This window comes from Pectinophora gossypiella, chromosome 6, assembly GCF_024362695.1.
Source record: "Pectinophora gossypiella chromosome 6, ilPecGoss1.1, whole genome shotgun sequence".
Classification (NCBI taxonomy): Eukaryota; Metazoa; Arthropoda; class Insecta; order Lepidoptera; family Gelechiidae; genus Pectinophora; species Pectinophora gossypiella.
The window spans coordinates 11,420,906-11,436,916 of record NC_065409.1 but is presented as its reverse complement, the minus strand read 5'-3'; the positions used below and the strand labels follow the sequence as shown (position 1 = coordinate 11,436,916).

The 16,011-nt window shown below is 38.2% G+C and overlaps 3 protein-coding genes across 3 annotated transcripts in view; 1 reads left to right on the top strand and 2 right to left on the bottom strand.

The window, feature by feature from the left end:
- The window catches only part of LOC126367526 (integrin alpha-IIb-like), a 363,625-nt gene that overhangs the window by 157,213 nt on the left and 190,401 nt on the right, over positions 1-16,011 (top strand). The window lies entirely within an intron of this gene.
- Positions 1-16,011, bottom strand: part of LOC126367544 (vascular endothelial growth factor receptor 3-like) — a 103,511-nt gene that overhangs the window by 83,873 nt on the left and 3,627 nt on the right. The gene's annotated exons all lie outside the window — the stretch shown is intronic.
- On the bottom strand, positions 11,494-15,794 carry LOC126367562 (uncharacterized). Its single transcript, XM_050011142.1, has 2 exons — positions 14,871-15,794; positions 11,494-11,584 (listed from the first exon to the last, which is right to left on the bottom strand). The coding sequence occupies exons 1-2, from the start codon at positions 15,725-15,727 to the stop codon at positions 11,572-11,574; spliced, it is 870 nt and encodes a 289-aa protein (XP_049867099.1). The 5' UTR covers positions 15,728-15,794; the 3' UTR covers positions 11,494-11,571.

Below are 16,011 nucleotides of genomic sequence, written 5' to 3'. Positions count from 1 at the left end.
ACGAGCGGTGCACTCCAGTCGAGCGGTGACCGTTGCGCGTCTGCATTGTAGTATAGTGTTGTACTTTTTTTTCGTGACGTAGGTATCAAAATGTCCTCGGACGTGCAAGAGCAAATTATTTCGGCAATCTTTGAGAGGAGACCCATATTGAACAGCAAAGATGTGAACCATAAAAATAGAAGAATAATTAATCGTTTATGGGAAGAAATAAAAAATGCCGTTGTCGCCGATTTTCAGACATTTCGTTTGCGAATGTCGACAACACAACCACGAACACAACACTACACCGCTACAGTGCCGCGCGATCTGCCCGCTGGTTTCGAGAACAGGTATGCGTTGCCCGCCCCTCTCCCGCGCCGCCGCCGCTGCCGCTCCGCTGCCCGCAAAATTCGAGACCGAGGCCTTAAAACGTCAAAACAAAGTTAAAAATAATGATCTAATATTCTGAAGGCAAAGACTTAACTTGATATAAATTAAGAATATGTCTTAGTTCTAAACTGTTTGAAGAAAGTGAACGACTGACAACCCAAACTTACTTCGACATTTGGGTACCACGTTTGACAGCCGCCGACTCACGGGAGTTATTTTTTCAAAACTCTTTGACGAACTTTGCCAACATTCTTTTGAAATGTCTGGTTTTATTAGGATTCATATTTAGTCACAAAAAACTTTCAATAACATAGGCGAGGTATTTCATAAGAAGCGCCAAACTCCTTGAACTTCTTATTCTTATCGTGTAGGTTGTGAGGTGGAATACCAGCCTCATCAACCCTGGTGTCAGTGTTATGATTGAGCCGCCAAAGGCTCCTGACATGGTTCATGTAACAATTACTCACTTACATCTGTAAATAGTAACCGGGACCAACGGCTTAACGTGCCTTCCGAAGCACGGATCATCTTGCTTTCGGACAATCAAGAGATCAGGCCGTAATGTCCTCATCAAACTAGGGATCAAAAAGTGATTTTTGTGATATGTCCCCATCGGGATTCCAACCCGGGGCCTCCGGATCGTAAGTCCAACGCTCAACCACTGGACCACGGAGGCCGTCCCTACTACTTGAACTGATTTAGAACGTATTTTTTACTATTTAAATCTCATCTCCTTTTAAACATAGGTTAGGTTTTCATATTAGAAACTTCAAAGGTTCCCAAGAGAGCATTGTAACTGCACGGGATGGTCTTATGCAAACAAGAACCAGGTCCAACGAACTATTATTCAGATTTACTTCAGCTCGTATCGTGCGTAGCCGTGGTTAGATCTCATATTCCGCCAATACTCTGTTTAAACATGTGTATTTGTGCCTTGTATTTGTGTATTTGGTTAAAAGATACGTCGTATCTTGATATATGTGAAGGATTAAGAAAAGGAATGTCTCGTGAAGGAGTAACACCACTAAATTGTGCACAAAAAAATATGGAAAATACACGTAATGGAAAATACGTTCTTTAGTCGGTGTATTCTGAGGTATTAGCTCATATAAGTATGTTTTATCTACGATAACACGCTATGTAAGTGTAAATAATAATTATACTGATTGAGTATATTATACTGATGATTTGTAACATCATTTATGTCTCAGAGGGTTTGCAGAAAATGCAAATTTGTTCGGTTGCGTAAGTCGAGAGTAGGGCTTTTGGACTTTAACTAAGGGCTTTCTTATGTAAGTTTACCCATCAATAAACCATTTACTCTCATTCGGTAATTTCGGTAATTTGCATAATATTTCAATGAAATATGAATGTTTAATAATTAAATTATCTTCCCTTCCAAAATAATGAAGTCGCTTTGGGACCACACAAAGACGTCAGACGTCAGACGTCACACACAGATGCGCGTGTATGATAACGTCATGTGTGTAGTGTCTGTGTAAATCAAGATGTTTTGTATGACGTGTCCAGGGTGTACTGCAAGTATAAATAAAACACAACATTGTATAAAACGTTTCAATGTCGGGTGACGGGTGTTGACAAGGAAACCGGAGGAGCTGTGGTAGCGAGTATAAATGTTGACGTCACACGACACGCCCCGCGTCGCGACGACATTTTTCGACGCGACGTGAGGTATGACGGCGTTTTTATTGCAGAGAAATCCGTCATTTAAATGAATGCGCTTTTTATACGTAATGGTTCTTTGCGCTTTATGCGCTACAAGCACGTACATTTTTCATCAACACTCCATTTCTTTTTGCTAGAGTAAATTACGATCGAAATCAACCATTATCATCAGGTAAAACTGAGCTCCTTCAGGAATGTTGAGGCGAAAGCTTTCTCTCCAATTTCAAAAAATACAACTAAATACTGTTTATAACCAGTTTCGTCGTTTGCTGCTATCATATAGGTACGTATAACATGCACAGTTACAAAATCGTCCAATAATTTAACTGTAATTAGTAATAATATAACATTGAATATCTCCGCGTGCAAATACAAAATCATCTAAAACAATGTGAAAGGGCTGTATTACGCAAATATGATTCAAACTAAAACCGGAGTTCACATTAGTTTCCAACTAACACTAATAAACACCCCGCGTATGGTGTAAAATGGACCTAAACAACAGCTAACAAATTATGTAGCTGACGGGTGAGCCTAGGCGGAACTTCCCAACTCGTTGGCTTCTCGCTGGTCTATTGTTTGCAATTTTCCGAGATGCATGTACTTGCGGCCAACTGCGGTTGATCGAACTTGTACCGTGCGCAACTTTGAGTTCAACCCACAAGGTACCCTGTGCGTTCCGGAGGCGGGATTTTTATATACCCCTTAAAAATGACTTGATTAGAATGGCAGCAGTACTGAAAGGATTAGGTGACAAGTCGGCCACTTAATAAATATCTGACCGTCGGGCGAGTGTAACTTTTATAATATATATCTTTTTTGTGGTCTACTCGGCTGAACGATCTCATGGGACGAAGTGGAAGAATAAAGTGGCAGTCTGGTCCTAAAGTATTGTGAATTTTTTTTTTATGTGGTAAAGGAAAAAGAACTTGCTGGAGAAGAAAATGTATTGTTTGAAACGCTACCGCACAACCGCTATGTGAATAGTGTTTACAACTTGTGATGAACCGAGTAATTTTAGATGTGAACTAATAGGGATGGAACTTCTTGTTACTTGTCTCGTACTGTCAGACTATTTTCGCAACTTCTCCATTGGCAAAGGCATACGAAATGAACGCCATGATGCTTGCTGTGAATAGTCTAAAGCTCCTCATTATAATTTGCGTTGTTTTTTTAGAACTGTTGAATTGTTTTACAACTTTTGTTTTTTATTACGTATATATTTTTCAGGCCAAGAAATTTTATTCTTCTTCTCCTTCTACCGTGTGGGTTGTGAGGTGTATTACCAACCTCATCAACCCAACCTCAAAAATTTCACTTATCTAATATATTCATCTATCTTATATTTAGTTTAAATTGAATTGTTATAAGTAGGTATAAAGCGTCTGTGTTGCTTCATTTTTTAAATCACTGCGCATTAAAACTCCAACATCTATCATTACCTATAATTAGTGATTTTTATTTTTTATTAATTTGAATATTAATATATTAATTTAATTAATGTGCCGGATTGGAGAGTGGTAATTTTCCGAAATCATTATCGGCTCTCAGGATGTTGCCAGAAATATTTAATAATATTATTGTGCATATTTTAATTTAAGTATTACTTACCGTTAAAAATCTTTCTACAATAATTTTGAGTAAAATGCTTAATTAGGTAAAAATTATACAGGTAAATGCTTTAAATTCAAATAATACTTTATTGCATCAAAATAAAAAGAAAAAAGTTGCAAATGGTGATTTAACTGGCGGATTTGTTGGCGACTTAACGCTTCTTTTAAACCAATTTAATTAACCTACGTCATCCATAACACCTTATACCGGCCTCCGTGGCCCAGTGATTTGAGCGTTGGGCTCACGATCCGGAGGTCCTGGGTTCAAATCTCGGTGGGGCCACATCACGAAAATCACTTTGTGATCCCTAGTTTGGTTATAGGACATTACAGGCTGATCACTTGATTCTCCGAAAGAAAGATGATCCGTGCTTCGGAAGGCACGTTAAACCGTTGGTGCCGGTTACTACTTACTGATGTAAGTTAGTAGTCGTTACATGAGCCATGTCAGGGGCTTTTAGCGGCTCAATAGTATACCCTGGCACCAGGGTTGATAGGGTTGGTAAACCACTCACAACCCACACGATAGATGAGAAGTCATTTTATCGAAACGTTAATGATCAACTCTAAAACAACAATAAAGGTACCTATATGTAGTGTAGTTATGTACGTCAAACATAAAATATGGCCCAACAATACAACAGAGCAAAAAATTCAGAAGCACAATCCAATCGGAAAGGCTGTGCGGCTGACAAGCCATTGTTAGTCCACATCACATGACAGCGCACTGACAAATTGTCGTGACGAACTTTTGGCTTAGAATAATATGTTACCACTCTGTCTACCCCAGTGGAATATAAACTATTTCTACATTGCTCCCAGTACCAGTATCTCACGTCTTAAACAGGCGCGTAGACGTCTCGTTGAGAATTCAGAATGAAATGGATCATATTCCGAATGGGAAATTCTTGTCTGAATGACAAAGGGACTTATGTCGTACCTAATCCACACTAGCTGAAGTAGGTATTGTTTGAATGCAGGTTTCTTTCTTACTAAGGGTTTGGTTAGAGGTTTAAATGTTAATAAAATAGTTGTCTCTCATTTTGTACCTGTTCAAGTAAGGTTCGAAAGGTGGTGTAAAAAATGATGTAATTTTTAATTATTTCATTGCCATGATGATAATTTTTATTATATGATGGTATTTACCTACGGTATTTAAGTAGATGTATCGATAAAAAATAACAAAATATGAGCTTATAACTACTTATCCAAATCCAAAATCCATATCAATTACTTATTGTAAGTACTTATATGTATTAGTTCTATAGCAAAAACGTTAATTTATTTATCGATATCAAACATAATCAAATCTAACGCATAGGTATTATACATAATGTATTAATTTGCAAAACATTCACGCACTTTAGACAGACTCCACCACAAAAGACTTTAACTTGGAAAATAATAAGAACTTTTTGTGTCCTTCACAAGTTGGAACGCTCGTGTGAATACCTAGTCTTACCGCACACGATAGAGTTTATACCTACGTGCAGTGGTGTGCCATTCCAAAATGGGAATATTGGAGGCAGCAAAAAAGGCGCAGCAAATCTTATGTAAAAAGAGCTTTATCACCTAACCTTTAGGCAGATAAGACCAGAGTACAAGAAAGAACAATTTGAGAAAGAAAAGCAGCCATTATTATTTTTACTTACTATTAAAAAGTTTTTACAACGGGGACATTCCCACTTTGGGAACATTCCGGAACGGCACATCACTACCTACGAGTAATAATTATTATGTAACTTCGCACCTAAAATAACAGACTCACCGAACATTACAAGTACCTACACAATTACATTTAATGTAATAGCTTTATAAGACCTCTCTGATTAGGTAAGTGTGGTCACGTCACGCCAAATGCCTATTATTATTTAGTATTATACTAAAAAGAAAATCGAAAACAAAAAAAAAGAGGAAAGAGAGGAAGGGGAAGACCAAGAAGAGCTTACATGGAACAGTTTAAAGAGAAGGCGAACGTAGTGTCTTATAAGGAGGTGAAGGAATTGGTCTTTGATAGACAAGAATGGAGAATGCTACACCGACAAGAGCGTGACTCTTAAATTAGTGATAATGATTATACTAAATGGTATTATTATAATAAATAAAATAATCTTGTATTACGCATCCCGCTGCTTATTTTTCCGAACATATCGTAAAAATCTACAGGATTCTTTCCTTTCTAACAAGCTGGACAATTATGGATATCCATCTTAGGGTTTCGTAGGGTTTTGTTCTGATTACTTACACCTCTGACGTATTAGTCGATTGGAATGTATCTTATAAGATAAGCATCTTCTAATCCCGAAAGAATAACAGTTCCGGAAAGCCAAGCAAATAATTGAAGTGGGTAGGTTCAAGATAACTCATGAAATTATTATTACTAAATAAAGACAGATATAAAACTAACGAAAATCATTTTCTTTTTTCTTATTTCACTTATTTATGAATTTTAATAAAGAGAAACGTAATTTTAATAGGTCCGACATTTTATCACGTTTTTCTATGACGGGTGACTCAGTGTGCTTTTTCATACAAATTCCATAGTAATTACGTGTTTTGCCCTTCAGTAAAAAGTAACTGATTTGACTGATAGAAAAGTAGCCTATTATTTCACACAGTATGACAGTTGGCATTTTTTTTAAACTGTGCATATTATGTTCGACCCTGTTGTCAACTCATGACGAGCGAAGATGTGGCCCTAAGAGATGCATACTTACCTAGGAAAAATGCCTATGTTGAATATCCTATACTTCTTTTTCTATCGTCTCGGGTGTGAGGTGAGTGACCGACAGCAACAGTCCTGGTGTCAGGGTCGCTATTGAGCCGTTAAAGGCCCCTAACATGGCTCACGTATGTCTCACGTATCACTCTAATATTCTATTGTGATCGAGGAACAGACTATGAACCAATCAGGTGTTTGATAGATAATTTAGAGCGTTCAATCGATCCACAGTAAACAAGGTTAGTTACTGTAACCTCATACGTTCAATATTCCTTCCAGTATGTGTAGCGAAAGCTATGTTATTATCTCTGCATGGCTAACAAGCCACAGACTAGACACGATACGACACTGTAAAATGAAACATTACGAAGTTGGGGTATTTTAATAAACTTCAAAAAAAAAGTGCAGTTTTCACTAGCACTCTAGACTCGATCTTCATAGACGGCGATACGGTTCACCACCTATCATCATCATCATCATCAGCCGTAAGACGCCCACTGCTGGGCCTAGGCTTCCCCCAAGGATCTCCACGACGATCGGTCCTGCGCTACCCGCATCCAGCGGCTTCCCGCGCCCTTCACCAGATCGTCGGCCACCACCACCTATCATGTTGGTCTAATGGAGAGTTCGGTGAGATTTTTATTTTGATCATAATATACAAATATCGAAGGTTTTCTATGTACAGTTGTAAACTAAGTGATACCTACACGTATCATATGTAACCCAGGCTAATATAATATATGTATAATTGGATTTCTTGTTACTTAAAATATTATATCACCGCTATGTATACTATAGAAGCTGATTATTATACGCAATAATAATAAACCAGAACAATAATTAAAACGAAAAAGTAATACCTCTTGTATAATCGTGCGATCACGTATGGGAGTTACCAGAGGCTAACACGTAGACTTGACTGCGAAGATTTCACAAGTTTACTAATATAATGCTGTTACCAGAGTCAACGGCAACTCGTGGGCAAGTGGACCATTCCCCTGAAACTTCACGTTGTTATAGTTTAACTAGTTTTGTCCTTATTGTGTCAAGAGAACGAACATTAGAATGTTACTGTAATATCTTAAGAAAACAGAATGTTAGGGTTTAGCATACCTATATGTTAATTAACCTTATAACTTTTAACCACGCATCATTTGTCAATGCTTTCACAAACAATAATTTGTATTGAATGTATTGTTCAAATGTGAAAATACATTAACGTAATGGCCCGTAAATAACACTATATTCAGTTCTGATTCAGTGCTATTCAGTTTATAAAAGCAAACTTTAATTCATTTTCCCCTGTAGCTGGATAATTTATTAGAAAAATACGTTTTCTTTTGAAACATTATTTCTCTTTATCGATGCGCGGGTTGGAAACTACATTACTCCAATTGCTACAACCATTAGCCGTTCTGAGTTTTGTTCGAAAAGACGACGCCAAATTTTGTTTCGAGTTGTAAAATAGCGAACGAATCGAAGGGACGGGGAGACGACAGGGCGCTACCTAATTCCTAAATTTAAATGGAATCCAAAACAATGTTTGTTGAACGAGTTGTTATCGAAAACCTATCAAAACAACTTGTTCGCTGGCATTACAATCAGTTCTGTTAAATATTCAATAGACATTTGAATTTCTGAATTGAGGTCTCATCCAAATTAGAGTGCGATATACCCCACGTCACTTTCGTTAATATAAGATGATCTAATAAAGGTTCCGTGAATGATGCCACCCACACGCGCCAAGGGCAATGATATCGCCGCGTGTTTTGTGTAGGTGACCTTTCGACCTTGTATCTACTTTTTATTTTCTCAAAATTCCTCAAAAATAAATGTTCTCTCTTGTTCTTTCTAATTAAAAGCTCAATTCTTTGAAATATATCGTGGTTCAGCGAAAATATTAAAGTAACTTACTTATGCCGAAGCAACTTTGAAGTTCTGAAATTGCTAGAATCAGTAATTTGTTAACACGGGTTCTCCTAAACTAAGAGTTTCTTGGAAATCAGTTATTTTATCGAATATGACCGCGTTACTTGGAATAAACGGAATATTTTCCAAAACAACTCATGCCCGTACACTACGCGTACAATAATATCGTTGATAATTACTTTACAAAAGTGAATTTAATTAAGTCCCTTGGAGACGTTAAAATATACACCAGATTCTGAGAACTAAGTAAAATCTTATTCCGAAATAAAATATGTTAATTTTAGAATTTTTATTTATTCTATATCATCATTATCAATCAGCCCGCAACATCCCACTGTTGGGTATACGCCTCCTAAATTTTGCACTATTCTTTTGCATATGGAGTAAGTACAATATTGTAGAGAATACTACTACGATGTCAGACATTTACATGAGTACGATGCAAAATGTTGTAATGTAATAATATTATTATGAAAGTTTGTACTTAGACTAAATTGTAGGTTCACTTATTATCTCGTTTCTTTGTATTTTTTTTATCGATCTTTTATTAACAATGGACAGCAAAACCTATTGCCTCAGATAAACACATCAAAGGCATTTTACAAAGGAAGGACTTTGGAGGACACGTTAAGTAGGCTTCAACTGAATAACGATTTTCCAATCAAATTTTATTTCATCTCTTCGGTAAGTATGAAAATCATGATTACTTTTCTTTAGAACAAATTATGAAGAATGGGAAATAAGTAAAGTAAGTTTTTAATAGTTATTGTTTGCTTCTCATCGGCCGCATAATAGGCATCCTACCTATGAACACTAACTGTATATAACCCTTTATGTATAATATGGGTGTCCTATAGTTAATGGAAACATTAGACTTCTTTTACACTATCTTTGGGATCGGTGGGGACATATCACAAAAATCACTTTGTGATCCCTAGTTTGGTTAGAACATTACAGGCTGTTCACCTCATTGTCCGAAAGTAAGATGATCCATGCAGGGCACGTTAAGCCGTTGGTCCCGGTTACTACTTAATGATGTAAGTAAGTAGTCGTCACATGAGCCATGTCAGGGGCCTTTGGCGGCTCAATAATAACCCTGACAAGGGTTTTTCTTTATTTTTCTTTTCATAACCTTTTATTGCTTTTTACATTTGTCTCAGGTTTAAGTTACATCATGATGATCCAAATATGTGGGATTCAAACTTGTGACGTCAGAATGCTAAATATGTATATTTCTTCCTACTGGGGAATTACTTTCTATATTTATATGCCGCGCAAATAGGGCGGCCAGCCACAACAGTGTGGCTATTGTAGTTATTTTTCTCCAAGGCATTCACCTTATAGGCCTCAGTGCCCACATACTCGTATATAGTATCCTACACTTATATACTTGTACTATTTTATATATTCAGTGCCCGTAACTTTGTTTGAGCACTGCCACAAATCAACAAGACAAACTGTAGACATTGTATTATATACGTACATACGTAAACTCGCGCCTATTTCCCACCGGGGTAACCAGACACACACATTACATACCGACAACATAGGTACATTATATGCACAATTTTCGTACATTATATTAAGACGTATAAAAGCTGAAGAAACATGACGAGTATAATTATTGTTACTAATTCCTGTAAACACCATCTAATTTTATTTTAAATTATATCTGTCATTTTCTTATCCGCCGAAAAGGAAAGGGACGGGTAATCGACAACCATAAAATTTATGGAACACACGTCAATTTCAAGCACAAATCTAAAACAACCGTCTAAAAATTTTACATTGGCCAATAACCTCCCAGAATTATGTTGACAGCACACGTCAAACGGACTGATACTCACATTCGAGATACCTTTTTGATTCGCCCGGGTTATTCATTCATTTACACTTTCTTCCTAAAATTAAGAGCTGTCAATCATCCGTCCCTTTTCGGCGGATAAGAAAATGACAAGCATAACTTAAGGTACAATTAGGAGGTGTCTGCAGGAATCGGGGCCATTAGCTCTTCTTTACACTCTAATTAATATTCCATTTCACATAAGAACGCTGAAATGCTTTCAAATAAAACTTTCAAATGTAATCCAATATTTTAACGCCAATCACTTCCGACATTATAATAACGAAGCAGCGTTTCATTGTATACAAGTAATCCTGATCATCTCCCTAGCGTTATCCCGTTTTTCACAGGGTCCGCTTATCTAACCTGAAGATTTGACAGGTCCGGTTTTTTACAGAAGCGACGCAAAGGGCCAACCAGCCCAACAGGTTAGGTCACATACCTCCGAAAGGCATTTCTCGGGTATGTTGGTTTCCTCACGACGTTTTCCTTCATCACTGATCACGTAATAATCATTAATGATCCAAACATGAATTCGAAAAATGATTTCGAAAATCATAGGTTTTAAGCCCGTGCTGGAATCGAACCAGCGACCTCACAGTGGGAGCAAGCGTTCTACCAACTGGGCTACCACGGCTCCAAGAAATATCTACAAGAAATATGAAATATTATTTTATGTTTAATAAAAATAAATGGCATACTTAATTATTATTATTTATCAATTATTAATAATATACTGTACTTATTTCAAAAGTAGAGATGACAAGTATATTATAGAAAAATTTTGAGATTTTTATACCGCCTAAAATGAAGACAAGTTCAAGTAACAATTTTCCTAGAAAATTATTATAATGGAAAACTTTAAATTGAATAACTTTTATATTAATAAGTATACTTTGTTTCGTTGGTATTCTTTTTTTTATAAACTTCTTCGCTGCTAAAGACAAAGGTTAAGTAGAACATAGGGAGCATATAAAAATCATGGAACGCATTTATCCGCTTTGTTCTTGGGCATATCGTAAAACCGACAAAATTATACCTTTCTGACTTTTATTTATTTTATATTTTAAAAGAAACATTTACTATTTCACGACATTACAATGCAGAAGCGCCCTAACCTGGCCTGGAGGTAACCTAACCTGTATTGGGTTGGTTTTCCCTTCGCGGGTTAGCAGGTCAGACAGGCAGTCCGCGTCTGTAAAAACCGGTCCTATCAAATCTTCAGGTTAGGTAAGCGGACCCCGTGAGAAACGAGACACTGCTAGGGAGTTGATGATGTGATATGTTTAGAGCAAGTAAAACGTCTATTCACAGTAGGAACTGGTTTATTACTGATCGCTGTAGGTACAATCGACATGACTCGATACAATTCACAACAGGTTACGTACTTATACACCAATCCTCCCCTTTTAATTTTCAAGCCTAAAATAGAAAAAACAATATAAGTTAGAAAAACTTTTTAAAATCCAATTCCTTATTACGAGGTCTTAGATGGCGGTGAACAGGTGCCGGTGGCGTTTCAACAACCTGATCGCCGACGGCCTCCGTTGGCTCAGTTTGGAGAGCCATAGGCGTGCTCTCCGCCTCAGCCTGCACTTCGTCCCCGACAACATCCACCGCCTCCTCCCACACATCAGTCTCTTGAATATTACTGGGTGTATCCACTGACACTCCGAAGTTTTGTGAGGCTGGTGATGTCGCAGAGGACGTCGCTGGCTCTGACAATGGCGCAGAATGACTATCCTCATTTGATAGTGTTCGTTCCCCCGTCAGGGGTACACCAGTATATTTTAAAATTTGATCAACGTGCCTCTTACAAACTACCCCGTAATCATTTACATAAATTTCAAATAATCTGTTGCCTAACTTTGCTGTAATAGTTCCATGAGTCCACATTTCTTTTCTTCCAATATACCATTTTAGCCATACAAAACTTCCTACATCAAACTGTCTACTTGGTTTTAATGTTGTCGCATCCCTTAATCTGTCATTAGTTAAACTATCATTTTTACATGGTAAAATTAAATCCAACCTAGAACGCAAGTCTCTGCCCAACATTAGTTTTGCGGGTGTAACCCCCGTCGTACAATGGACTGTATTTCGATAATCGAATAAAAACTTGTATAATTTGTTTTCTATTTCATTTACAGGTGTTTCCTCTTTAAAAATACATTTTAACATCTTTTTACAAGTTTTGACTGAATTCTCAGCTTGTCCGTTACTACTAGGATGGTATATTGGAGAAGTTACATATTGAATCCCGTTAAATTTGCAAAAAATTTTGAATTCCCATGAATTAATTTTGACATCATTATCTGACACTATAGTAGTCGGTACACCGTACCTTGAGAATAAATATTTTAATTTATTTATTAATGAACGAGTCGAAGTGCCGCAATTCATGACTAAACATTCTACCCATTTGCTATACGCATCAATGACGATGAGATATATCTTGGAACCTATAGTCATATAATCAATGTGCAGCCGCTGCCAGGCGGCGGCGGGGCGCGGCCAGGGCGCGGGCGGCGCACGCGGCGGTGCGCTGCGCGTGTGGCTGCACGTCGCACACGCACTCACACATCGCTCAATGTCTTTATCAATGCCCGGCCACCACATGCGACTCCGTGCATTATGTTTAGTCTTTACAATTCCAAAATGCCCTGAATGTAATTCTTTTAGCATTCTATCGTGATATATTGCCGGTATAATGACCCTATGACTCCTAAATAAACATTCGTTATTTAATTCAAGATCTGTTTTGCATTGGAAATAAGGCAATATAGAAGGACACGTTATTTTACGCGGCCAACCGTTTTTTACGTAATTAATTACCGTCTGTAAGATGTAATCACGACGCGTTGCATCTTTTATGTTGTCAAATGATACCGGCTCAATACTTTCATCTAAAAACTTAATAAACATTGACGTATCGACATCTTCCCAATGATTATCATGTTTATTTAATGGCATGGACGCGCGCGAAAAATAATCAGCCACAATATTATTTTTGCTACATATGTATTGAACATTGTAGTTATATGCAGACAAAATTAACGCATATCTTTGTAACCTAGATGCGGCCATAACGGATATTCCAGACTTTTTCCCGAATATTGACAGCAACGGTTTGTGATCTGTCTTCAGTATAAAAGGCTCGAGTCTTCCATAAAGATACTGGTGAAAATGTTTCACCCCAAATACAATAGCGGTCGCCTCTTTATGTATCTGGCTGTAATTGCACTCACTGGAGGACAACGATCTAGAAGCAAACGCCAGCGGGCGCTCCACGTCATCACGGCCGCGCTGCGACAGCACGGCACCCAAACCGGTTGGGCTTGCATCCACCGACAGTATCAGCTGAGCGGTCGGATCGAAATGACTCAACACTCGCTCTGATGACAATTCGCTTTTAATACGATCAAACGCACTCTGTTGTCTTTCGCCCCATTGCCACTGTACACGCGCTTTTAATAGTTCATGCAGGGGATGTAAAATTGAAGATGCATTAGGTACGAAATTCCTGTAGTAATTTATTACTCCAAGAAATCTTTTTAATTCTAATACATTACTAGGACACGGAGCTTTTACTATAGCATCAATTTTACTCGAGCATGTTTTTAAACCAAACCTGTCAATCACGTAACCTAAATACGTTACGGAAGGTTGGAAGAAAACGCATTTTTGCCGTTGGAGTCTCAGTCCCGCATCTCGTAATCTACATAACACTTCACGCAGCCGCGCCAAATGAGTTTGTTTATTAGGACCGGTTACGCATACGTCATCGAGCCAACAGCTGACTCCTTCGATCCCCATTAATAATGTTTCCATTGAACGTTGGAATATTGCAGGTGCGTTTGCGAGGCCATACACTAGCCGAGTATATTTGAATAACCCTTTGCTAGTGCTAATTGTGGTTAACTCCTGTGATGATTCGGATAACTGGAACTGATTATATGCATTACTGAGATCTAGTTTTGTATAACGTTCACCCCCTCCGATTTTGGCAAAAACCTCTTCGATGCGCGGAAGTGGATATTTATCTATTTTAAGATCTTTATTTAGCGTAATTGAGTAATCGCCCGCAATACGTATTTTTCCATTTTCCTTCATAACAGGAACAATAGGCGTCGCATACTTTGAATAACTAACCGGTTGCAATATTCCTAAACCCACTAATCGGTCAATCTCCCCTTCTACTTGTTTCTTCAAAGCAAATGGGACAGTTCTCGGCTTAAAAAATTTTGGTGTTGCTTCTTCCTTCAAATGTAATTCAACTTTAAACTTATTAAAACAACCTAACTCATCCATAAATAGTTCCGAATATTCGTCCTGTAATTGTTGCACTTCTCTCATGTGAACCTCCGAGCTAACGTAATTGTTATTTGTAATAGAAAATTGTATTTGGAACTTGGTCATAAAATCACGCCCCAGCAACGGCGGCCCACCATTTTTAATAACATATATTTTTAATGTTTTTGTAAACCCTGAATAGGTGACGTTTGCTTCAAAATATCCTAACGGCATAATTTTATGACCCGTATACATACACATCTTTAAATCGCTCATTTGCAATCGTTCCTTAACAAAATACATATTATATAACTTATCAGAAATGACAGTAGCACTTGACCCCGAATCTAATTCCATCTTAAGATCTATGTTTTTAACAGTAATCGGAACTATAATAGGGGATTGATTTACCGACCTTAAGTTAAACATTTGGCACTCGACGCAGTCGTGCGGTTCGGCTTCTTCCACTGGCGACGACTGTGGTGACATCGACGAATCAGCGGTCACATCAATGTTGTTAACGCGAATCGAATTTTTATTTTTACAAACTTTAGATAAATGGCCCTTTACACCACATATACGGCAACGGTAGTTTTTATATTTACACTTATCGGAAGCATGATTTTTCATTCCACATACTCCACAACGTAACGCGGTATCATGGTGTCGTGACGCCTGTGCCGGCGCGCCGCCTGTCGCGGGTCGTGTTGTCACTCGGAACACAGGCTCGGGCTTCACCTGTAACTGCTCGCGGGCGTGCCGCGCACACGCCGCCTGCTGCGCCACCTCCACGGCCTTCGCGAATGAGAGCGTAGTCGCGTCTTGCTCAAACAGCCGATCCCGTTCGGGTCCCGGGTTCATGCCCAGCACGAACTTGTCTTTTAGCAACATCTCTAGCGCACTGCTGAAATCGCAATGAATGGCTAGTCCTCGTAACCGCGCTGACCATTCTTCTACGCTTTCCCCCGGCGATCTTCTGGCCCCATAAAACTTCGCCCTATCGGCGAACGTACTTCTTTTTGCCTTGAAATGACCGTTTAGAGCAGTAACCAGCTCCGTGTAACTTGCCTTTTCCAGTGCCTGCGGATGTACTAAATTACGCGCTAGGCGATAGGTATCATCCCCCAAGTGTGTCAACAACAAGGCACTCTTGCTCTCCTCCTTAATATTAGCCGCATTCAATATTAAGAATTGTTGCATGCGACCGTGAAATATTTCCCAATCTTGGGTATTATGGTCAAAAACTCCAAGATTCCCAAATAAGGCACTCATCTTCCTCGAAGTGGGTAGAATTTACCTCGTCGGCCACTGATATGTTTAGAGCAAGTAAAACGTCTATTCACAGTAGGAACTGGTTTATTACTGATCGCTGTAGGTACAATCGACATGACTCGATACAATTCACAACAGGTTACGTACTTATACACCATGATGACAATGCAGAAGCGCTAATGCGTCTTAATTAAGATTAGGTAACTTAACTACTTACATATAAGCATTAAGTAAGGAGTAAACATAGCATCTACGCATATTTCACACATCTCAGACACTTAAGT

Bases quoted from the DNA above. Each gene is read 5' to 3' on its own strand.
- LOC126367562 (XM_050011142.1), bottom strand. From the start codon at position 15,727: ATGAGTGCCTTATTTGGGAATCTTGGAGTTTTTGACCATAATACCCAA.